The 25,539-nt window shown below is 40.4% G+C and overlaps 1 protein-coding gene and 1 pseudogene across 2 annotated transcripts in view; one reads left to right on the top strand and one right to left on the bottom strand.

The window, feature by feature from the left end:
• Ube4b (ubiquitination factor E4B) overlaps nucleotides 1-25,539 on the bottom strand; it is a 122,620-nt gene that overhangs the window by 45,004 nt on the left and 52,077 nt on the right. Inside the window, exons 4-11 of one of the 2 annotated variants that reach the window (XM_074081391.1) lie at nucleotides 20,461-20,548; nucleotides 18,692-18,836; nucleotides 14,809-15,037; nucleotides 13,942-14,352; nucleotides 12,998-13,159; nucleotides 4,112-4,253; nucleotides 2,751-2,851; nucleotides 1,781-1,895 (exon numbers count right to left, since the gene is read on the bottom strand). In XM_074081391.1, coding sequence (XP_073937492.1) covers nucleotides 1,781-1,895; nucleotides 2,751-2,851; nucleotides 4,112-4,253; nucleotides 12,998-13,159; nucleotides 13,942-14,352; nucleotides 14,809-15,037; nucleotides 18,692-18,836; nucleotides 20,461-20,548 — 1,393 coding nt within the window. The remainder of the gene's footprint in view (nucleotides 1-1,780; nucleotides 1,896-2,750; nucleotides 2,852-4,111; nucleotides 4,254-12,997; nucleotides 13,160-13,941; nucleotides 14,353-14,808; nucleotides 15,038-18,691; nucleotides 18,837-20,460; nucleotides 20,549-25,539) is intronic. The other variant, XM_074081390.1, reaches the window with a different exon arrangement.
• Nucleotides 15,632-16,504, top strand: LOC141424717 (zinc finger and BTB domain-containing protein 9-like; annotated as a pseudogene).

Below are 25,539 nucleotides of genomic sequence, written 5' to 3' on the forward strand. Positions count from 1 at the left end.
ACTCCATCTCAACAAACAAGCTGGGTATGGTGGCTCAAGTCTGTAATGCCAGCTACTTGGAAGGCATGGGTAAGATGATTGTGGTCTGAGGTCAGTCCAGGCAAAAAACACAAAACCCTATCTGAAAAATGACTAAAGCAAAAAGGGCTGGAGGCGTGGTTCAAGTAGTAGAGTAGTAGCCTGGCAAGTACAAGGCCCCGAATTCAAACTCCAGTACCAAAAAAATAAAAAAGGTGAATTTCATGTTATGTGAAATTTACTTCAAATACAAACACCAAAGAGGTCATATCATAACCACTATGTAAGTTTGTTTATAAATAAAATAGGGATAATAGGCTTCTTTCAGTTGATTACTGAGCTGATTTTATACAATTAAAGCAACTCTGGGTTTCTGAAATGATGCTCTTTCTGATAAGAAAAGTCTTCTAATTGATGCCATTACACTCCTTAAACCTCCCAGACAGTTAAAGCTTTCATCAGCGCTCACTCATCTTTGTAAAGAAAGCTCACTCTGCTGCTCATAATAATTCTGTAAGTCAACAAGACCACGATGACAATGAAGATAGCAGTCAAAGAATTCTAGAGATGATGCATAACATGAACTGGAGTTTTTATTCGTGAGCCCTGGATTCGCCTCTTAAAATATTTTGAAGATTGCTGAAAATGCAATTTCTGAGAAGTCAAAGGTCTTAAATCAATAGCTATAAATAACAGCATATATAAAAGAGTTTAAAAAATATGCCAATTATAGCAACTGCCTCTATTGAAAGGATGATAGAGTAGATTACAAGAAATGTCATAAAAAATATTTTCTTCAGCTGGGCGCCGGTGGCTCACACCTGTAATCTCAGCTAGTAAAGAGGCAGAGATCAGGAAGATCATGGTTCGAAGTCAGCCCTGGCAAACAGTTCACAAGACCCTATCTCGAACTATACCCTTCACAAAAAAGCTCTGCTGGAGTGGCTCAAGGTGTAGGCCCTTAGTTCAAACCCCAGTACTGCAAAAAAACAAAAAAACAACAAAAAAACCTGAACGAATAAAAATAAGAATCTTTTCTTCTAGGGAAACAGCCTGTGTGTACACTGCTGAGGCCAAATGTGCACTTTACAACAGGGGGACCACACTGAGCAAATGAATCCTGCAACCTGATCTCACCTTGTGGAAAATTTAAGACCAAGTACTCAAACAGCTAACATCTATCTGCATTTTCACTTGACTTTGCACAACGGGATATCAAAAATAATGTGAACAGTGTAAAATAGTTAAAAATAATGAAGTACATGATAAGATATAAGATGTTTTTCCTACTTTGGTAGTAAGAAGACAGGGATCCTATGTGGTGTGCAGGCTGCCACTGAGCTAATTTGGTTGTTACTAATTTTATAAGCCCAGACAACTAATTATCAGCCCTACTCAGGACAAAAATGTGTATCATGCCTTATATTATCTCTTTGTATTCTTATGCGAAGAGCTCCTTTAAATCAGAAACAGAGATTTATTTGTTTGTTTGTTTGTTTTCTTGTATTCCAAAGAGCTTAGCATCGATAGACCCTGTTCAAAAAGAGTCAATGCTTAATCTGTTCGTTGAAATGGGCATAGGATTTAAACAATGCAGCTGTCAATGCAATTTCTTCAAGAGAGGACTCTTAGTAGGTCTTCCTCTAAGCAAATAATGCTCATGTTTGGAAGGAGTAGTTTTTGATACATGGTATACTTAGACCCTGGCCCAGTACTGAGCACTTGAGCCAAAAGCTGCAGCAGCAAACACGCATGACCATACCTGTTTAAACACTTCTTCATCCTGGTGAGTGGTCCTCACCAGCTCTTGAATGAAGCCGTACGGGAGATTCCTGCACAACATGTAGGGCACGAGGAAGGATGGCTGCTGCATGGACCTGTGGACCCACAAAAACCCAAGGACTATGATGACATGAGCTCACTACCCATAACAACACAAGCACGTGGAATGGTATGGCAGCACTGCCCACCCAATTGTAAGTCAAATATCCCAAATATTCTGCACAAGTTTTAGGCAACAGATAACCTTTCTTATCACACATAATCATTTCCTGGCCTTTTAAGTAAGACACTAAGAAATTTCAAAGATTTCATCTTTCTACATAGTCCACTAAAAAATGAAGGATTCTGTTTTACTTATTCACTAATGCCTCATTCAAACTGAACAAGAAAAGATGAGCAGTAGTCTTTAATACTCTTACTAATTTTAACATGGAACATTCTTTCGGGGGTGGAACTGGGTTTGAACTCAGGGCCTCACGCTTGTTAGGTAGGCTCTCTGCCACTTGAGCCACTCTGCCAGCCCAGTTCCCCCCCCACCACACACCTTGAACTTAGGGCCTATCCCTTGAACATCTCTACCAGCCCTTTTTATGAAGGGTCTTTTTGTTTTGTTTTGTTTTTTGAGATAGGGTCTTGAGAACTATTTGCCTGGGCTGGCTTCAAGCCTCGATCTGCCTGATCTATTTTAAAAAGCACACAGAACTTTTAAAACATAACTATTTCTTTTTAAAATATGCACTACTATAGAAGATGAGGAATATTGTTTTATTTTCATAGTATCTTAGAGAAGAAAAGAGTTCTCAGATCATCTAATCAAACATTTTCACTATACAGATGATGACATAAGTTATCCAACACGGTGTACATGTCTAGACAGCCTGATGTCTACTGAGGGATGGCGTCCTCTCCTGCCATCATCAAGGACATACGAACATAACAGGTCTTCATACCTAGGCTGTGTCAGGGAGCCCTGGAGTACTAATGCAGTGTGGGATATGCACTGTGAGCGGATGTTGCTCAGAAGCTGACTGACCGATGGCTGGCTACACATCTGGAAAAGAAACAAACAAACAAAATAACACCATGCTATTGAAAACTGACAAGGGTCAGAAAAGTGAAGGCTCAAAATGGCAGGCTTTTCTCTTCCTTTGTTCATAATAGACAAAGTGTAGTAAGTTTACTGCATCGGCTGAAATCTACGTGAGCAGAACCTCAGAGACATGCACCCTCTCTTTGCTTTTGCTACGGTTAAGTCCAACAATCCCGAAAGAGGCCTTCACAAATACAAAACTAACAGGTGGACAAAGAGATTACTCTCTAGTGCAAACCTAGAGCTAGATAATGAAATAATAAAATGAGAAGATAAGGAAGTCAGGTCACCGTGAAACAGTGGAAATGGGGCAGTTTCCTGAGTTTAAACCCAGCCCTGTGCCTGATTACTTAAGTAATTATGAACAATAACGAGACAGTCTTTGAGGTTCATCTGCTTATTCACACAATGGAAAGGACACCTGTCTTATACAGGGGAACAGTTACTCTGAGCAGCTTACAGAATTCAGGCTAATGTAGACTAAAGATAGTCTTTGGAAGTCTGTTGGTGCTCCATAATGTTGGTTACTATTACAATGATCATCACAGACTATCAGTGTTAGAGTTTGAATCTAAAAATGTTCCCTGAAGGCTCAATCATTAAAGGTTTGACTGGCAGCTGATGGGCCTCTGAGAGATGTTTGGCTCATGAGGGCCCAAGTAGGAGGTAGGACCTAACTGAACTTAGCAGGACTGTATATCTTGTCCCCAGATCCTTCCTCTTTCCGGTCTGCCATGAAGTATGCAACTTTGCTCTGCCACACACTCCTTTCCACTGTGATGCTCTGCCTCATCACAGGCCTAAAAGCAATGGAGTCAGCAGAACCTGTACTGAAACCTGATACTGTGAGCCAAAATAAACCCTTCTTCCTTGAAGTTGATTTTCTCAAGATATTTTGTCCCAGTGACAGAAAAACTAACACAATTAGCAATTATCAGGGTTGTGTAAGTCACAAGCATCACCCAGCTGCAGAGAGTGAAGAAAGGTAACTCAGAAGCCAGGCTACCTGGTTCACATCTTGGCTCTGTCATTTCTCTTACCCACTAGGATGTGAGTTCTATGAGGACAAGTATTTGTCTTGTTCACTGTTATGTCCCAAGGTGCTAGTACTCTGCCTGGCACATAACAGAAGCCCAATAGCTACTTCATTGATTGACTAAATGAAAGGCTTCTCTGGGCCATGGATGTCATCGACCTTTTTCTATGAATCTTACACAGTACCTTTGGAGCCTTTTTCTCCTCTATCCCAACGCGGTCAAAGCACTCGATGAGGTAGTTCAGCATGTCTGTCTCCTTGCAGGCCTCAATGGTGAAATGGTCACTGCAGGAATCCCAGTTACTTGCTCCTCCAGAGGCTCCCAAACTTCAGAGAAGAGAAAAACATTGATGATCTTACCTCCTCTTGATTATTTCTCTTTACAGAGTTTGAGTTTCTGCAGCAGAAAGCCTGTTAGGATCCTTGCATCCAAGTCAAAGCACAAACACCATGCAGCCCAGAAGGGAGCTCACTGCTTATTTAAACTGCTCCCAGTCCAACAGTGATTTCTGAAAAGCATTCTGTGGGACTATGAAAAGAACCTTATCCTTCTGGAGATGGCAACTTAAGAACCAGAAGGACTACCTCTACTGAGTGCTAAGCATTTGAAGGGTATCAGAGGTACTTAAAACAAACTAACCAGCACTATTCAGAGAGACCTGAAGTTTATAAGGCCAGACGATGCTACTGCTCTAACACAACACTTGAGGAGTGAACTTGAGGAGGGACTAAGAAAATAGCTTTCTTTCTCAGGACTTCTATCTGAAAAGATTCCTCCAGCATTTGCAATAGGACCAGAGGTTAGGGAAAGTGCCCAGTTAGGCGGAGACATGAACATATTTACCATTAAATTTCCCAAACTTTTGGTATAAAAGCAAAGTAGCAGGATAAAACAGATGAGCAAAGGATTTGCACCAGGGGTTAGCAGGCTTGGGTTCGAGTAGCAGCCTTATTGCTCACTTGTTAGCTGAACCCAGAACCTCCATCTGCAGGAGCTTCAATGAGAAAATACAGATGCGCTTTGTGAAATAGCAAGGACAAAATGAAACACTGTCATTATTTGTAAGAACTATTCTCTCAGACAAACATACTCACAGGGACTAGATGTGAGGAAATCAAACATAGTCAAGGTCAACCACTGATGGACTACATATCAAAATGAGTGTGTAACTCACACACTCATCAGATAGGCATACAAAAAATTCAAAGAGATTAACCAAGGCACAAGAAGCAGCAGGAGCTCTGAAATTCATTTCTCCTCAGAGAAAGTGAGAAAACAAACAGCAAAAATATCACAGAAAGATGGTGATAAAGGATGAAAGAAGCCGGGAACTGATAAGACACATCCCTACTTCAACTTAGGGCAAAAAACTGAAGGATAGACAGACCAAGGGGTCCAAAGGGACCAAGAAGAATTGAGATAACTACAATGTCATACAGCTAGACAGATATACCATGACTAATTTTGGAACATGCACAAAATTGACCTTTACTGAAACAATAAAGAGGGTGAAAACAGGGCTGGAGAAGTGGCTCAAGTGGTAGACACTTGCCTAGCAAGCACAAGGTCTTGAGTTCAAACCCCAGTGCCACCAAAAAAGAAAAAGTGCCAATTTTAAATCCAAAGCTTTTGGTCCAGAATCCAGCAAATTTAAATCCCTACAATCTACAATATGGTTTGATAAAAAAGCAAGGTGGAGATGAGGATAAGAGACAGATCAAGGAAGAAGGCAGCCCAGCCAAGTCCACTGAGCAGGATATGAAGCCACCCACGAAGCATATCACTAGAGCCATGCAAAGTTGGGCAGGTCAGCTAGGGACCCTAAACAAAAATAGACAAATTCATTCTTGTGCTGTTACAGCAATTAACATTTGGTACCTTTTTTTGGTTGTGATAGGATTTGGACTCAAGGCCACCACTTGAGCTGAAAGCCCACCTGTTTTGGTACATTTTTTCAGCAGGACTGAGCATTTCTTAACTAGCCTGACAACAGAAAGGTGAGTAGTATGACAAAGCACAGGAGAAACAAAGATAAAACAGAAACACCCATCAACATACATGAGCAGCACAGTGAGCCCTCAAGAGTAAAAATGGGACATTTATCCCTCCCTGCAGCAATCTTCCATTCAAGCTATCTGCGATTCCAGCCTCTCCATCTATGCTAGTGACTCAGTGACTATATTCACCCCACATCCAGCTATGAACTTTGTTAACACAGGCTTGTACCTATGTGCAAGGAAGAGTAATTTTCCTTGTAGCAGCTCTCACAGATGACAATAAAAATAGATTGTTCTCAGGTTTAAAATAAAAAATTTTGAACTATTCATTTCCCTGATGGTAAGCTCTGTACTTCTTACATTTTCTGAAAAGTATTTTATATTTGATGTCAACAGCTGCAAAGAATTAGTTTTATGTGGCACCTATAGCTAGCATACAGACTCGTGTGTTTGTATGAACTCATCATGCTTAGATAGTCTTGGCTCATGCAGTTATCACTGAAATTAGGTTTTATTCCTAACAACATATTCCATTTAACTTAAATTTGAACCCCTCTGTCACTTGAAATATTTTCATAAGTATTTTACTAGGATATGAAAAGTAATAAGGTGCCAGGTGTTGTAGTGTGCACCATGAATCTCAGCCTTTGGGGGGGGTGAAGCAAGAGGATCCAGGACAGTCTGCACTACACAGCAGGACCCTGTCTCACAAAAAGAAAGGCAAAAAAGTGACACGGTATGTAAAATTCTGCCATCTCATGCCAGGCAATACAATGAAAGGTACTTTGAAGACTTTAGAGAATTATCAAAGCTAAAAGATGTTATATTTTGGTCAAATCAATCAAGTACCAAATAACCAGCTGACTTTCAAGAGAAGGGGGGAAAAATGGAGAAACTTAATCCAGTAAGGAAATGTATAGTAAACTCCAGTATGTTTCAAAATGACAAGATCAATCCTAAAGGTACCAAAGGAAATCATTATACAAGTATTAAAAATGGCCAGTCTCACATGGGTATATCCCTGTAATCCCAGAGGCAGGAGGAACTCGAGTTCAAGGTCAACCTGGGCTACACAGTGAGTTCCAGGCCAGTCATCAATGCTAAGAGTCAATGATCAAAACTAACTTAAGGATTTTTAGATTCAAAGTGAAAGAAATGGACTTAAACTATCAATGTGATACTGGAGGAAAAAGTGGTATGTAATTTACATCATAAGTTTATACTATCAATGAATATTTTTGAAATAGTTAAAAGAGACTGAGTGTGGTGATGTGCACCAATAATCCTGGCTATTCAGGAAGCTAAGGAAGGAGAATGAATAGAGTCCAGGAGTTTGAGACGAGCCTGGGCAACACAGTGAGACCCTGACTCAAAAAAAATTAAAAGTTTTTCACTTTTATTCCTCAAAAAGTTATAAAAGTCCTAACACTTCTGGGTTGGGAGCATGGTCAAGAGGAAGAACAGAGGCTGGAGGCAGGGCTCAAGTGTAGGGCGTCTGCCTAACAAGTGCAAGGCCCTGAGTTCAAACCCCAGCACCACACCAAAGACAGATGAGGAGGAGGAGGAAGACAAAGGAGAAGAAGAAGGAAGAAAAGAAAATTCATGCAACTTTTACAACTGTGACATTCTAAAATCTTGGAAATACATACTTAAGAATACCTAAAAACGTCCATCTCCCTCAGGGAGAATATGTGAACCATTTTCTGATAACTACATCAGCAGTCCAATTTAATCTTGTAATTATTTCACATAATAGAAATGTAGCAGAATCCTTCTGAAAGCACAATGAAAACATTCCAGGGATTATACATGCATCAGATTTGTGCAGACTGGATTATATTTAAAATGAACCACGAAACTTGTTTTCTTTGAAGGACTCCATTGCAATTTCTTCTATAATGGGGATAATCGCCCTCCTATTTCCTGAGCTTTGAAATGCCAACTTCGGAATTTTGTATTTTTTCAACCCAAGGCAGAGAGCTGTGCAGGTTCACACAGAATGGATTATGCAACAAGAGTGTGTTGTGGATCTTTTCTGCACAGGGCCTCCTGTAAGGTCCTGGGCCAGTGCACCAAATCACCCAGACAGCATAGCAGTTACATTCTAAAAGTAGAGACAATCCAAAACAAATCAGTATATAAGTGCTATGAAAGAAAATCAAAACAGAGTATAGGTGGTGGAGAGGCTGTGTGTGTGTGTCTAATGCTTAACACAGGTCAGGGTCTAGCCTCTGATAAAATAGCACTCATACATGAGCTGAGGGAAGTTGGGGCGCAGGCCACAAAGCTATCTGGTGAATGAGTGATTCAGAAAGGACACATGTCCAAAGGCCTTAACTCAGGAGTGAATACTAAGTGCAAAGAGCAGAAGTCGGTGCATGAGCTAGAAGATGTATGGGGCCATGAGGAGAACTTCCTTCTGCTTTATCTATGCTGCATCTTCTAGCAGTGATGGCAAGCAGAAACAGGAGGATGAATATCAACCTTTCTCAGTATTTGCTAATTTTCCCTTTCTTTATTCACACAGGCTCAGGACATTCAAATGTTGACTTTTTCAAGAAATATCTAGGCAGCTTAAAAAGGAAACAAGCAAAATAAAAACATCACTCAATGTCTTCCTGGTCACCAATTTCCTAGAAAACAATTAGAAGACTTCTTAGGATAATTCCTACAGTATCTGAGTCATAAGACTGTCTCCTTTCCTGCAAGGAGCAGCTCCTTGTAATTCACAGGTCTTCCTATATAAGGCTTGAAACAATACAGAAGTTATGTATTGTATCTTAAAGTGACCCTTAGAGTCACCACTGTAAGTTACTGTTGCAGCTACTTCCAAAAACATCTGCAAACCACCAACTCCACTGGCTAAACAGAAGGGAGATGGAGACAATACCCTACCCCAACACCTCTCTCTGGTGGTACTGGGGTTTGAACTCACAATCTCATGCTTACTAAGCAGAAGCTCTAACACTTGGGCCAGGCTTTCTCCCACCCCCCATTCTTGTGAGGATAATCTCACTAGGCAAGAAGTGGTTATTTGCTTACTACAAAATGAACAAAATTATGGGAAGACTGATTAGAAAAGAGGTCTCTTTGCTGACCACTCAAATTAACAAGTTTTTTTTTTCCTACCTATTCCTGGTTCTACATATCTTCTTAAGTACCCTATTTGTTTAAATTGTATGTTTTTAACTTTGCATTCTTTTTGGTATCCACTAGTAATCTACAATTAAATTATCTAATCTACAACCTTCATTACCCCATTTCGTTGTAACCATTAGTAGGGGGTACACCAACTGACTGGAATGGAATTTTGTAATTAAGGAGTAAAATACTGGCACCTCCTGTCTAAGGAACAGAGCAGACACACAGACTCTCAGCAGTGAAATAACTCATAGGGAACACAAACAACACAGGTCCTGTCAGACACAGATGGAAAGGCCAGAGGCAGTGCAGTGTGGTGAAGAAAAGTGAGCTCAGACTCCAGCTGCCTGAGTGAATCCAGGCTCTGCCACTCACACATGTATGACTTTTAACCTCTCTGTGCCTTGTTTGCTCACACAATGCTACAGCAAAGGTTAAAGGAACAAGCACAGGTGCAGCACTGACATAGTATCTGGCACAGTGTGCTTAGTAAGCATTTGCAGCTATTATTACACATCAGTAAGTGTAGAACCTAGGCCTCAAGTAAGGCTGAGTTGCTAGAAACCTCGGAAGAGGGGTGTCAGTAAAAACAGCCTATGATGGAGTACAGTTGATAGAGAAGTTGGAATCAAATAGGCCAGAGAGGAAGGGCATTTCTCTCCCAGATAACTTAGCGCAAAAGTGGTAACAAAGCATTTTTACCACATATGGGAGTTGAATCCTAAGAAGAATATCTGCCATGTCACTATAATCTCCCAACAGGATCTTATCTACAAGAGAGAGACACTTCTACTTTGGGGAAATTTACTTGAGAAATAGTGACATACTGTTCAACCTAATACAAATATCAAGCTTCTGGAATCAATACCCAATCTTGCATCAACATTTCTCTCTTTATGTGCTCTCTAATGATTCTTCTGAACACTGTCAAATTTAATGATGTATACCTAATTGCTACCAAGCTCTCTATTTATAGTTTGGAGTTATTTTTTAACTGTTGGGCACAAATACTAACTCTGTTCAAAGGAAACTTCAATTTAAGTACCTTAACATTATAAAGGCTATATATGACAAACCTATAGCCAACATCATACTTAATGGGGAAAAACTGAAACCATTTCCCTTACAGTCAGTAACGAAGTAAGGGTGCTCACTCTCCCCACTCCTATTCAACATAGTCCTGGAATTATTAGCCACAGCAATAAGGCAAGAAGAAGAAATAAAAGAAATACAAATAGGTAAAGAAATAAACTATCTCTATTTGCAGATGACATGATCTTATACCTAAATGACCCAAAAAACTCCACCCAAAAACTCCTAGACACCATAAACAGCTTCAGCAATGCAGCAGGACACAAAATCAACTTACAAAAATCAGTACTCTTCCTATACACCAACGATGAACAAATTAAGAAAGAATATAGGAAAACAATTCCATTTACAATAGCCTAAAAAAAAAAAAATCAAATACCTAGAAATAAACTTAACAAAGGATGTGAATGACCTCTACAAGGAGAACTACAAACCAATGAAAAAAGAGAACAAAGAAGACTACAGAAGGTGGAAAGATCTCCAATGCTCATGGATTGGCAGAATCAACATAGTAAAAATGGCTATACTACCAAAAGCAATCTACATGTTCAATGCAATTCCCATAAAAATCCCAATGTCATTCATCACAGAGGTTGAAAAATCTATCCTAAAGTTCGATGGAGAAAAGACAGCCTCTTCAACAAATGTTGCTGGGAAAAGTGATTATCTGCCTGCAGAAAACTGAAATTAGATTCATGCCTGTCACCCTGTACTAGTATCAATTCAAAGTGGATTAAGGACCTTAGTATCAGATCCGAAACCTTGAGGTTAGTACAGGGAAGAGCAGGGAATACACTGGAAGCAATATGTATAGGCAAGGGACTTCCTCAGTAGAACTCAAGGAGCCCAGAAACTAACAGAAAGGACTGACAAATAGGACTACATGAAATTAAAAAGCTTCTGCACAACAAAAGAAATGGGTCTCTAAATTAAAGAAACCACCCACAGAATGGGAGAAAATCTTTGCTAGCTATCAAGAAGACAAGGGACTGATAACCAGAATATATAGGGCGCTCAAAAACTAAACTCCCAAAAAATCAAGGAACCAGTAAAGTAGTGGGCAACTGAACTAAACAGAACTTTTTCAAAGGAAGAAGTCCAAATGTTCAAAAAAACGCATGAAAAAATGCTCACCATCCCTGGCCATAAAAGAAATGGAAATCAAAACCACACTAAGATTCTACCTCACTCCTATTAGAATTGCTACCATAAGAACACCATCAACAAATGTTGGTGAGGATGTGGGAAAAAGGAACCCTCATACACTGCTGGTGGGAATGTAAGCTAGTACAACCACTATGGAAAACAATATGGAGGCATCTTAAAAAATTAAACATAGATCTGCCATATGATCCAGCAATCCCACTCCTGGGATATACCCAAAGAAATGTGACTCAGGTAATTACAAAGGCACCTACACATCCATGTTTATTGCAGCATTATCCACAACAGCCAAGTTATGGGAACAGCCAAGATATCCACTACTGATGAATAGATTAAGAAAATGTGGTATTTATACACAATGGAAATTTACTTCTTTATCACAAAGAAGAATGAAATTCTGTCATTCATCTTAAGCAAAGTTAGTCAGGCTTAGAAGGCCAAAAATTGCATGTTCTCCCTCATATGTAGTTTATAGACCTAAAACAAATGCAGTAATATTATTGGACATGGGTCACACACTAAGGGGAGAATGTGCATGGGAAGGAAACCTAAAACTTGAATGTGGTTGATATGCACACTCTATAGAATTGAATATAGTATAGTGATTTTAAATTGGCAGAGGCCACTATGGGAAGGGGACTAGGAAATAGTGAAGAGGTCTGGTACAGATGAAACCATACAGGTTGTAATACACATGTGCATGGTAACAAAACTAGGAATCTCTCTGTATAGCTATCTTTCTATCTTTATCTCAAACTAGCAAAAATGCTACCTTTTTCTAGCGTTTCTTATTGTCTCTTCAACAAAATTGGAGAACAAGAGGGTGGAACAGGTTCTGCACGGAAGCAGGGGTGGGGGTGGGGGTGGGGATAGAGGAGAGGTGGCCTACATAATGTACACACACACAAGTAAATGCAAAAATGATAATACAAAATTAAAATTAAAAAAAGCAAAACTGTTAAGATAATAAGCCAGAGGGTTAGAAAGAAAGAGCTATTATATTTTCTTGTTCAAAGTCCATTAGAAAACCCTAGTAGTGTTTTTCACCCAGTTTTAGGAGACTGTTCATTAACAACCTGAACCATGTTTTAGCTTCTGCTGTCATTCAACAGGCTCTTTAAACAAACTGGGTCTGGCTTCACCAAGATGAAGGAGGTCTTCAGGAAAATTTAAGGTTAGATGGTAATCAGAAGCTCATCTATATAAGACAAAATGACCCCATGGTCTTCAACAGACTGCCTAGACGGAGCTTTACAGGGGTGGGAACAGAAAGGACACACACACATATGGCAGGTCCCAGCCCCTGTGCCATTCCTAAATACCAGCAATCCATGCAGACATACTGTAGAACATTCTTACAATGGATAAATGAAGGGTCCCTCATTTTAGAACTAAAGGTGGATGAACTTTGATGATGAATGGTCATTAATCTATTTTCAGGTTTTTGACAAATGATTATAGGTAAGTTTTCCTCCAAAGTTACCAGGCAACAACTATGAAAATCATCTTATATGTAATGTCATCCCATGGTAAGGTTCTCACGTGTCAATACACTTGCTAGCCCACCTCATCTAATTCTATCCTGTTTGGATTTAAAGCACAACCCTAATTAGGATTTACAAGTTAGTTCCTAAGCACCTAAGCACATGCAGGGTAAGACTCCATTCTTCTGATACCTGGACCCAAACTGGACACAAGAAAAATCATCACCACCACCACCACCACCACCTTCATCATCATCATCATCATCATCACCATCATCACCATCTTCAGCTTCTTCATCACTACTGTCCCCAGAAAGTGCGAGGAAGAGGAAGGAGAAAGGATTGTCGTACATACTACCACAACAAAAGCAAAAAAAGGTCATCAGGGAACAAAAGAAAAACAAGAGTGGGAGAAGTTTTTGCCTCTGCTGTATTTTTATGCAAATGTTACACTAAAAGTTATATCCATTGACATGCATAAAAATAATTCACCTGAATTATAGAAATATACAGGTACATTTGAGAGAAGGGGCCACTGGATTTGTGAATTACTATTGCCTTCTAAGAGGCTGAACTTACACATAACCAAAAATCGAAGCTTCAAGGCATGAACAAGATGCAGGAGCCCTCAGAAGAGCAGACAGGGAAGAGATTTGTCACATGGCCTCTGGGTCTGACTGTATTCCAACTACCCTTGATAACAGTCCAAAGACCCAAAAAAGTGGTCCTGTGAGCCCCAACCCTCAAATATTACACTGACCACAGACTCTATAATTCACTTGTAATGAAGAATGACACATAAATTCATGAATTAGACTGCAAAATAAAATTTCAAAATGCAATCCTTTTCTTTTCTTTTTTTCAGGAAGAAGAATAAGCCAGGGTAAGAAGAGGAAGAAAAGAGGGCACAACAGAGCCTCCTTTACTTTCTGACGGGATCAAAGCCTGGCAGAAGCTCCTGTGTGGCCTCTGGACTCAGGGCACATGCCTTCCAAACTGCTAGCAGCACAGGTTAATAACCCAAAACAGCCCCAAAATTTAACTGAGGTCAGTGCCACACAGCAGTTCTTCCAAATCATGTTAATCTTCTTTCCTTGCACTGCAAACACACACTCAGCTCTCCTGTGAATAAATACCTAGGAGAGATCCGCAGGGAGGAGGGGCGTCTGCTGGCAGCACTGGGTGAGGCAGGCGGGAGAGGTGGGCCCACACTGCTGGGCCTCTGTCTGGAATTGCCAGCAGGCACAGCTTGGGGGCTACTTGAGCGGGCAGGGAGGCTTGGGGAGCCAGAAAGAATGGAGGTGCCTGAGGATCGTGGGGCAGGGCAAGGTGAAGACCCCCAAAGGTGCGTGACAGTGTAGGGCCGATACCGAGGGGAGGAGGACTGGCTTCCTGCAGCAGTTCCAGAAGCAGCACTGTGAGGGTTGAGGGAAGTGGAAGACACAGCCGTCTGACTGGCTGCACGGGAAGGTGAGGCAAAAGATGGACTCAGCACTGGCACAGAGCTCCAGAAACTGGTAGTGGGAACTGGACTAGTTTCATAGAGGCTAAATCAATTGAGGAAGAGAGGAAAGAAGAGAAAATCAAAGAAAAACTTAAGGTAACTGAAACGGAAAAATTCAGGCTTTTAAAGGATAGTATATATTACATTTCATGTTTTTAAGAGTACAAATATATAAATCAGATAAGCATTTAAATAATTATAATCTAACTGCTGCATCTAGAGGCATTAATGGACTCTTTTTGAAGAATAATAGAATAATATACTGTACATAGCTATTTGTTTGTAAATTTTAATCTATTAATAATCTAACCATAGAAAGCAAAAAACAAAAAAAAAACCAATCTAGAGAAGGTGATACCACCTCCAGTAACTACCTGCGCCCTCCAATGTGCGTTTCGTAACCTCCCTGACATCACCAAGCTAGATCAACAGTGTGAATAAGCACCATCCTTCTCAGCCGTCCTACTACCAATGGAGTGTGCAGGACATGCACACTGACCTGGACAAGGAGCTGGCACTGAAGGAACCCAGGTTGCAGAACATAGGGCTCGTTCCTGAACTGGAGCCAGCGTTCAGCATGAGGTTTCTGTCTGGTGACCGGGCTGCTGCTGCGATGGGCTGTGATGTGGCTGTCAGACTGGCAAAGGGGTTTTCATCCCGAGTCTGAGTGGACATCATCAGCACTTCCATTAAAATCTGGCCAATCAAATCCTTAAAATCAGAGAACACTGTTGGGAAGGCAAAACAAAGAACAGGTTACACACAGCTCTTCATAGCACCAACTGGTTCAGAACGGCATCCTGGCCTGGATTCTGGAATAGTAAAAGGACATTCATTAGCTGAACCACCCTGTGACACCCAAGTCAACAGTGACTTCCTGGTTATGGGGGACACTAACATTCAGAGAAACTGAGTTAAGTACAAGGAGGAAACTGGTGGGAGGTGCGGCTTCAAGCGGAAGGCCTGGGTGGAGGGGACCAGGGAATGAGGCGGCCTTATCTAGCCAGTAGTATCCACCGCCAGGCATCTGCTTTCTGAGGTGGCTCCCTGTGCCCAGCACAGCCCTGTGGACATCCAGATCGAGACCCCTCAGCTTGGCTCCTCACTGCTGGAACCCTGAACGGCCACAGAATGCAGGAAAGTCCTGGGAGGTGACCTTCCTGGTGCAGGGTTGTGAGCTCATGGCTCACAAGGCAGTGCAAGTTTCTGTCTCTTCTTTCTTACATAAGAAACTGCTTCTGGGGTGCACCTTGACTCATCCTACAAAGCATCCTACAAAGCTGCTCAGCTCATGTACTTAGGGCTCCTCTGCCTGCCACTGCATGCTCTCCCTGCCCATCTCCTTGTGGCCACTGGCCTTCGGGTGTGGCAAGTAATAGACCAGTGCTCAAAAATTCTTAGACAACTAGAAGCTTCAGGTGGAGGAGTCTCCTACCACAGTTCTGTCCCTGTCCTCTCCAGAGTGCTGGCAGAGAGAGGAGGGGACTGGGAGAAGTATGACAAATACAGGTGGAGGAAGAAGAGGAGTGAGAGTCAATAGCCTCTTTTATACTCCTCAACTTCAGAGAGCATCGGGGTTTTGCTGGTGCTCAGGGAACCCATCCACTCATTGCACACACCTGTTCCTCCCCACAAGCTTCCTCCCCCCTCTTCCAGAGGGATTCCAGAGTTGGAATCCCTGCCCCTCCCAAAATCTTCTACATTAAGCAGGACCCCTTTGAGCCTAAGGAGAAGGTACCAGGAGACAGAACTCAGTCTGGATAAGCAAAGGGGGAAACCAAGGCATTTCCTGAAGGGGATGCTAGAGGGAATGGGGAATCAAGTTCCCACTGCCCGTAGAAGCAGGGCCAACATCTAGGGGAGGGGGTCCATTCTGGAAACCAATAGATCTTCATGGGAACAAAATCTTATTAGAGGATGGAGAGCCAGGAAGTGCTGCACATGGGCCTGTGAAGCTAGGGGAGAGCACAGCCTTGCAGATGAAAGTGCTTTGGGTGCTTGTGTGGGAAGTAGTTTGCAAAATGTGTCCAAAAAGTCAAAATATGAAAGACACATTATGCTGATCTTCAGCCTTCAGTCTTTTGGTTATGGCATTTGTAATAAGCATTTCAAGTTGAAAGACCATCTGACAGAGCACATGAAGACCCAAACTGGGAGACTTCCATGCCTGTCCCCATTGTGGCTACTGGTTCTGAGTTCATACCAGGACCCAGGCAAGGGCTAGGGCCGGGCCGCTGCACACTGGACTTTAAATGACTGCTAAAGCTTCACTAGCTACTAGGATAAGACAGCAACTGCTGCTGATGGGTCTGATTTTTTACCCCATTTTGTTAACCACCCTATAGGAAAGTGGTGTATAAGCCATACTTAAATTGATCACTTGCCCTTGATGGACGTTCTTTTTGTAGTGTTGATATCCACTGAGGAAACCAGACTTCAGATTAAAAGGTTGCTGAGAAGAAGAGGTAGAACACAATGACATAATGATAACTTTTCGTTAGTCTCCGTGAGTAGTTAAAGAAGCTGGTTTCCAACTATGAATGTTTGATTCAGACCTCAGATAACTGAAAGAATAAGCTCTACACTTTGCTCTCCCTCATCATTGCAAGAATGATGTAACCAGAATTCTCTGTTATGTACTTCTTTTTGTTATACCTTTCCAGAAGCCCCTCAGATTATACCTTGTGTTCTTAATAGTAGATATCTGTCCAACACCTTTTCTTAAAAAAAAGTTGCAGTTTAACAAATTGTTGTATTTTAACAAATTGAGCATTCCCTGTGTCATTCCTAGAACCCACTTTAATAGAGGGTGTTCCCTCCACAGCCTGTGCCTCTTGTCTACCTTTGACTACCACTGATAACTCTTACATTTATCACACTGATGAATGTGACCAGTGAACTCAGGAGATGGTAACTGGCCTAAAATGCTCTCAGGATAGCACCACTACTCTGTGAACAACTTACCATGATCAGGGAGCTCAGGGCTAAGGCAACACATGCTAAATGCTAGAAAGTAACTGCACTGTGGCCACACATGCCTCCCTTTTCATCTTACTCATATTTCACAGACAGTCCTTGCATTGAGATTCAGAATGGGGGTGGGAGGAGATTTAAATTACTTAATTTCTTCTAATAAACTTTGCCCTGAGATCTACACTGTATGGAAAAAAAAAAAAAAGAAAGAAAAGAAATTGATGTACTGTTAACAAGTTACTACTGATATGTATTAACTGTAAAAAATAAGCCACTCCCATAGAGTTTAGGTTATCACACTACAAATGCAACTGGGTTAATATTTGAGTCAATATACATTTTATGTTAGAACTATAAAGTTCAAGGTTCAAACAATTTTATGATATTGAGTGACCATCTAACTTTCTGGAGCACAGTCTACAGTCTAGCTTCCTTCTTATTCTTTGTAGCTCCCAGCTGATTTGCTGTTAATCTTCAGATACATTCCGAACACAACTAAACAAATAAAAGTCCTAACCCAAATAAATTTTATCTTATTTGTTCATTAAAAGTTACCACTTATATGTGTAAGACAGATTTGAGAATCTTCAGATTTATATCATGAATAAAATATGTGGCTGCTAAACTCATCCCCTAACCAGAGTTAATAAGCAGCAGCTAATAAACTCAGAAGCAACCTACCCATCCTCCAGGAAAGCAGGCCTTTTGCTCCCTCCCTGGAAAACAGGCCGCACAGGAAAAGGAAAGGTGATCACCTTGACTATCATTCATTCATTTAAAATGTATCTATGAAGACTGTTTTTTGCAAAATACCCTCCTAGGCACTGGGGATACATCAGTGAGAAAAACAGATAAAAATTCCCACCTGTGCTGTTCCAATCGCTAGCGTAAGGAAAAAAACAATAGTGCCCCATAATATACGGCTTAGCATAGGTAATCTCTTAAAACAGAATCCTAGAGACACAGCAAAATGTCAGTATGTTCTATCTTGCTACGCAATCCATCAAACAGATTTATTCCACTGTCTACACATGGTCTGGTCGGCACTTAGAGCAGGCTGGTCACACAGAGCACCAAAGTCCCTAGGGACCACATAGCATATTTTCAAATGCCCTCTCTCAGCACCTTCTACTACAAAGAAAAAAACTTCAACCACAAGACAGTGGAACCACTAACTTATTTATATAGGTTTCTTCTGCAGAAGTCATGAAAGTAAAAATTAAGCTACCAATAAGATGAGCAGAAAGGGAAGAAAGTGATCAAACAGCAGTGTCCTCCTTGTATTCCTACAATAAAAGTACAACCCTAACACAAGACAGAATAAATGTGGACAACAGAGAAGCACAAAGCTCTCTCATGTGTTTCCTTGTACATGAGCTGGAAAAAAGATTGCTGAGCTAGATACCTACCTTCTTTTGGGTTCTGCTTAAACTGTGCAGAGAGAGAAGAAAGAAAGATGACGTCTCTGTCTCGATCTTTCCAAGAAACACGGAAGATCTTACAGACCAGCTGTAAAGCCTGCTCTTCAGACACTTCAGGGCCTGAGGAAGGCTCCTGGTGGGGAAAAAGATTTGAGGATTAATCTCCAATAAGAGGCATGAATTAGATACTTCTGTAGGAATGCTTTATGCAGATTTTATCTATTTATTTATTGTGTTTCTGCTACTGGCAATCTAAACCAGGGCCTCAAGCATGCTAGGCAAACATCCAACCACTGAGCTTCATTCCCAGCCCCTTAATGAGGATATTGAAAATTTGCATAAGCCACTCACTCACTAATTAAGAGAAAACTGAACTTGTTACCATGATGATACAATAAGAGAACAATAGCTTCATTAGGAATCACTCAGGAAGAAATGAGATACAGGATGCATGTATTTCCTATGTATTTAACTTTTCTGAACTGCAAAGAACCAGGGTAATATTCTAGGTATATAACCAATTTCCCTTCAAAAATATTTCCAAAATTTCCACACTGGAGCCAGCCACCTCTCTTGTGCCTGTCACTCAATAAACAGTGTCTGTGCCCCTCATTAAAAAAAAAAAGTATTTCCAAAATTAACATTGCTCATTATATTCCACCACAAATTAAATCATACATGGAGGAACTTTGTAAACACTAAAGAACTATACAAACTTTAGCATGGCACCAAGGTTCACCTTCTAATAATCACCACGTGTTGCTAAAGCATTCCTAATAACTTACTGAACAAAAAGTGATGTGATGACTTACACCATGACACCAAAAGCCAAAACAAAAGAATTCTAAATATAGGAACTCAGCTCAGACAATAAAAAAGTTTTTACTTGCTATTGGATTTTATACATTCTTGCTTCAGTTCCCTCAGAATACAGTAAAAAATGTGATCATCTATCTGTTTAACAAAAGGCCCACAGACAAAAATTCTAATTAGCTTTAAATTAGTTTCTATTACAAACTAAATTTACTGATAAAAACATGTTCCTGATCAGGTGTAGCTAGGATTATGCCTATAATCCTAACTACTTGGGAGGCAGGCAAACTGGAAGATTGCAGTTTCAAGGCTGACTCAGGGAAAAAGTAAGAGAGACCCCTAGCTCAACCGACAAACCAGGTATGGTGGTATATACCTGTTATCCCAGCTAGGTGGGAGACAGGTAGGAGGATCATATCTGAGGCTGGAGAGGGGAAAGTAGAATCTATCTGAAAAATAATGAAAAAAGGGCTAGGAGGGTATGTGGCTCAAGTGGTACAGCACCTGCTTACCAAGTGCAAGGACCTCAGTTCAAACCCCTGCACCTTTTGGGGGATAGGGGTGGGTGAAGGACCAAGGATAACTGAGGAGTTTTACCAGATGAAAGGACTGAGTTATATTTCCATTACACCCAAAAAATGAGGCCAGATATGGTGGCCCAGACCTGTAACCTCCCAACCTCTCAGCTTGGGAGAGTAAGGCATAATGATAGAGTTCAAAGCCAGCCTAGGGTACACAGCAAGACTCTATCTCAAAAGGATGGGATGGGGGGAGGATAGAAAGACAAAAGGCAAACAACTCTGCCTACTATTCTTTAAAAAGAAAAAAATCCACGCATATACCTCTGCTGATGGAGTAGGCCAACTGAACAGGCATTACATGATAGTGTGTGTTTGTGATGCCTGCACTAGAGACTGAAGCAAGGGGCTGGGTCTCTTACCAACCTTGTCACTGAGGCTCCTTTTTTCTCTTCGGTCACTTTCATCAACCTCCATATTTTCAATTCCTGAATCCACATCCACCTGGGACATGCTTTAAGTATAAAAGACAAATAAGTCTTTCACCTTTGATAAAACTCCCAATGTCATAGCTGCTGATTAAGGCAAAGTTTTAAATTATCAGTCAAAATTGGTCAGGAAGGCAAAACATAAAAGTTAATCTTTTATTCCTTATAAATTTTTAACAGCCCTTCATGTAATGGGATATAAGCATCTGTCTCTCCTATGTTAGAAACATTATTCTCAAGGTGTCATTTCCTTGGGCTCACTTTTAAAAAGCAGAAAAACAAAACATCCAGTAGAGCAGACTCTCTAGACATGTTATCTTTAAATGAGACATAATGCAATCAGAGCCTGATTACAAAAGCTGGTTAAGTACATACTATTTTTCTCCCACATTAAATAAATAAGTGTCCAGTACCACTTATGGAAAGGCCATTTTTCATTGTGATAGGAAATCTCCAAAATCATATGTCCCATTTCATAAATATGTGGAAATGCTTCTGGATACTCATGTCTGTTACCTAAGGCAGTCTGTCCATGGCCAACACCACTTTCTCACTGACTCACAATGGGTCTTGATGTCACTGGGTCAACAGCACTTCGTTCTACTTCAAAAGTGCCTTGGCTGTCCCTAGTTCTTTCCTCTGCGCAGTCTTAGGAATCAGCTTGATTAGTAACCCTGTGCAGGTTCTGATTAGGATTTCACTGACTATGGAGATTAACTGGGGGAGAAATGGTATCACAGTGTTCTCCCGCCAAGCATTTACACCTTCTTCAGAGACTTTCAGTAATCTTAAGAATTTTCTCCATAAAGGACTCATACGTCTTTGGTTAAATTTATTCTTCGGTACCATATAGCTAATATTATATTTTAATATTTTTTAAAAAACAAAAGTTTTCATATTGTTTGTTGTTGGCATATAATACTGTAACTGTCTTTAAACACACAGTTTTGGTAAGCAACACGTTTTAAGAATATATAAGGTTTACTATGTAGATAATCAATAATCCAAATGGTAGTATTTTTTTTCTTCTAATCCAAACCTCACTTGTGATACTGTGCTGGGCAGTATGCACACACTGAATAGAAGAAAAAACAGCCTTGTTCAAATAGTGGCCAGCCTTGTTCAAATTCCTGATTCTACAGAGTGATTCTACCTGAATGTGAAAGGTAGGAATGTGGCTTTTTGGCAGATGTCCTTTAAGGTAGTCAGAATAAGATAGTCTAAGCTGTTGTAACACACACACTCTGGAATCTTAGAGGCTTAACACTATAAGGGTTATTTCTTGCTTACGCAAAGTCTGATGAGAATGAAGCATCCTTACTCCATCTTTAATTTATGCCATCTGCAATACACAGCCTCCCAGGTCACTGGAGCAAGAGAAGAAAGGGATGGAGGAGGAACATGGCTCAACTGTCTTCACCTAAAAGTGACATGTCACTTCTATTCATTCTAGTGGACAGAACTAGCCACTTGGCCCCTTTCTAACAGCAAAGGAAACTCCAACTTGTGGAACAGCTGGTGAACTATGACTCTGCTACACTGTTTCTTTTATCATTTGCAGTGCTGGGACTTGAACCCAGGGCTTTATGCATGTGCTCTACCACTGAACAACCTCCGCCCTCAGCCCCACTGTCACTTTAAGGATATTCCTTTCTGTTCTTCAAAAATGCTAAGGTTTTTTTTTTCTTTTTTTAAATCATGAATCAATGTAAATTTGACCAAATTTTTACAGCTACCAATACATGGATTTTTCTTTTCAATATGTAATATGGTAGCTGATGTTTATAGATTTTTCAATGTTGACATACTCGTGTAATCCTCAGGTAAACTCAAGTTGACCATGGATTTATGTTAGATTATATTACTTTTAAAGTAAATTGTAATTGATATATATATACAGAAACATGCATGGGTATGCACTGGCTGAATGAACTTTCACAACATAAATATATTAATGTAATCCCACACAGATCAGGAAACAGAACATTACCAGTGTTCCTCAAAAGCCCCTGTGATTCTTCCAATCATGCATTTCTGCAAATATGGATATGATTACCATGCAATTAATTTTCTTCCTCTATATTACCCTTGTTTGGGTTTAATATTAAGGTCACATTAGCCTCATAATTGAGTTAAAATGTTCTCTATTATTTTTAATTATTTGGAAAAAGTTATATAAAATTGGAATGGTAGAACTACCTACAAAACATTAGAAAAACTTTCCAAAAGCAATCTTAAAATAGTGATTCAGATTCAGGGTTTTTTTTTTTGGAGTTACTGGGGATTGAACTTGGGGCCTCACACTTGCTAGGTAGACACTCTTACCACTTGAGCCATTCAGACACCCTTCTTTGTGTTGGATATTTTCAAGATAGGCTCTCCTGAACTATTTGCCTGGGGCTGCCTTTGAATCATGATTCTCCTGATCTCTGTCTCCTGAGTAGCCAGGATTACAGGCGTGAGCCATTGGTTCTTGGCCGGATTCAGTTTGCGTGCGTGTGAGTGCCTATGTGTGTGTATATGGTTTTTGGTTTTTGGGTTTTTTTTGTTTTCATTATTTGGTTCTCTGTTCTTCATTCAATTTGGGGGAGAATTGTGTTTTTCTAGAAATCTGATTTAGATCCAACATTTCAAATTTATATGTACCTTGCATATTTTTCATAGAATTATCTTCTTCAATAACAAATATTACTGAGTGCTATTCTATGTAGGCATTGTTCTCAGTGCCTGGGATACTGCTGAATAAAAGAGATTTAAAAATTCTACCCAGTCCATGGCTCAAAACTGTCCACTGGGAGGACTGCAGTTCAAGGACAGCCTTGGCAAAGTGTTTATAAGACCCCATTCTCAACCAATAAAAAGCTGTGTATGGGGTCATGTGCCTGCTATCCCAGCAATGGGATGGTGGGGGGGGGTACCCGGGGTGGGTGGAGTAGCAAATAGAAGGATTATGGTCCAGGCTAGCACAGGCATGAAGTGAGACCCTAGCTCAAAAATACAGCAAAAAGGGGTGGAGTCGTGTCTCAAGTGGTAGAGTGCCTGTCTACAAGCACGAAGCTTTGAATTCAAACCCCAGTACCACCAAAAAAAAAAAAAAAAGAAAATTCCTACCTCACTGAGCTTACATCCTGATTAGGAGAAAGATAAACTGTAAGCACTCAATAAGCAAAGCATATAGTATGTTAAATGATACACACTATGGAAAAATGAAAGCAAATGAGTCAGAAAAAGACAATTAAAGAGTGCAGGCTCAGGGGTTAGGTGTGGTAGTGCACACCTGTAATGCCAGCTACTCAAGGCAGCTGAAGTAGGAGAATGGTAGTCTGAGGCTGGCCTGGGCAAAGGCAGCAAGACCTAACCTGAAAAATAAACTAAAGGCAAAAAGACTGGGGGAGTGGCTCAAGAGGTAGCAGCACATGCCTAGCAAGCTCGAGGCCCTGAGTTCAACTCCCAGTACCACCAAGGAAGTTTAAAAACAAAAAAAAAAAAAGTGCAGGTGCTTTCTATTTTAAGTGAGAATTAACTTTCTCCCAAATTCTCATCTCCTTGGGCTTACTTAAAAAACAAAACAAAAACCTGACATTCTCTAGACATTTTTTTATGTGCTGGAGATTGAAACCAGAGCCTTCAGCATTCCAGTTATGCACCACTGAGCTACAGCCCAAGTCTAGGAAATGTTACTTTTAAATGATATGAAACTCATTTTAAATGAGCGCATGGAGAAATGGCCTATGGGGAAAAGGCAGAAGGAGGTTATTAGCATGCACACATCTAGAGATGAGTATTCTTGAAAAGGAATTTACTCAATAATCACTACTTTTCTCTTTTCCCTTCACTTACTTAACATATTTCGAACTTCCTACTTTCCTCTAAGAATTAGCTGCTATATACAAATTTTGGATGTAGTCTTTATTATTGTTCAATTCTAGATACTCTGTTTTTTCTGAGACAAGCTCTCATTACGTAGCTCAGATGGGCCTCAGATTTTCCGTTCTCTTGCCTCTGCCTCCCAAGTGCTGGGAGTTCAGGACTGAACCACCATGCTCAGCTTCAGTTCTGGATGCTTTTAAAGTTCCATGATTTATTCTTGACAGGCACTTAAAAATTTCAAATGTGTGAAGGTTTTTAAAAGTTCTACAGGGCTGAGTGTAGTGGCTCAGGTCTATAATCCTGGCTACCCGGGAGGGGGAGATCTGGAGGATTATAGTTCAAGGCCAGCCTGGGCAAAAAGTTCTGAAGACCCCCATCTCACCAATAAAAGCTAGGCATGTGCACCTCTCATTCTAGCTGCGCTGGAAGCATAAATAGGAGGATAACAGGCCAGGCCCACCTGGGCATAAACTTGAGACCTTATTCTAAAAATAGCTAATGCAAAAAGGGCTAAGGGAGTAACTTAAATAGTAGAGCACCTTCCGAACAAGCACAAGGCCCTGAGTTCAAACCCCAGTACTACAAAAAAAAAAAGTTCTGTATTAATTCTCTACCCTAATGTGTGATTCAGAAAACATGATTGATAGGGGTCTGACTTCTGAAAATTTTTGAGTGATGATTATTAGTAAGGAACGCATATCCTCAAACTGTAGGGTGCAGAGTTCTGTATCTTTCCATTACATCAACCTTGTTGGCTGTTACTTCGTTTGTCTGTATGCTTACTGACAGTTATTCTCCTGATCTATCAACGGCTGAAAGCATGTTTAAACCTTCCATCATGATTATGAGCATGTCAGTTTCTTCTTTCAGTTTCATCAGTATTTGCTTGTCACATGTTGATGTCACATTACTAAGTCTATAAAGATTTGAAATATTATGTCCTACTGGTAAAACGCATATTCATCATCACATAATGCTTATTTCTAGTAATTCTTTTTGCCGTAACATCTGATTCGTTGGCATTGTTATTCTGATTTTCTTCTTTGTGGTATTTCTTTATCTTCTACTTTAAACCTTCCTATGTGTCCAGTGTACCTTCTGTAAACAAATGTAACATGGGATTGTATTTTGTTTTTAATCCAATTTA

This window comes from Castor canadensis, chromosome 7 (genome assembly GCF_047511655.1).
Source record: "Castor canadensis chromosome 7, mCasCan1.hap1v2, whole genome shotgun sequence".
NCBI lineage: Eukaryota > Metazoa > Chordata > Mammalia > Rodentia > Castoridae > Castor > Castor canadensis.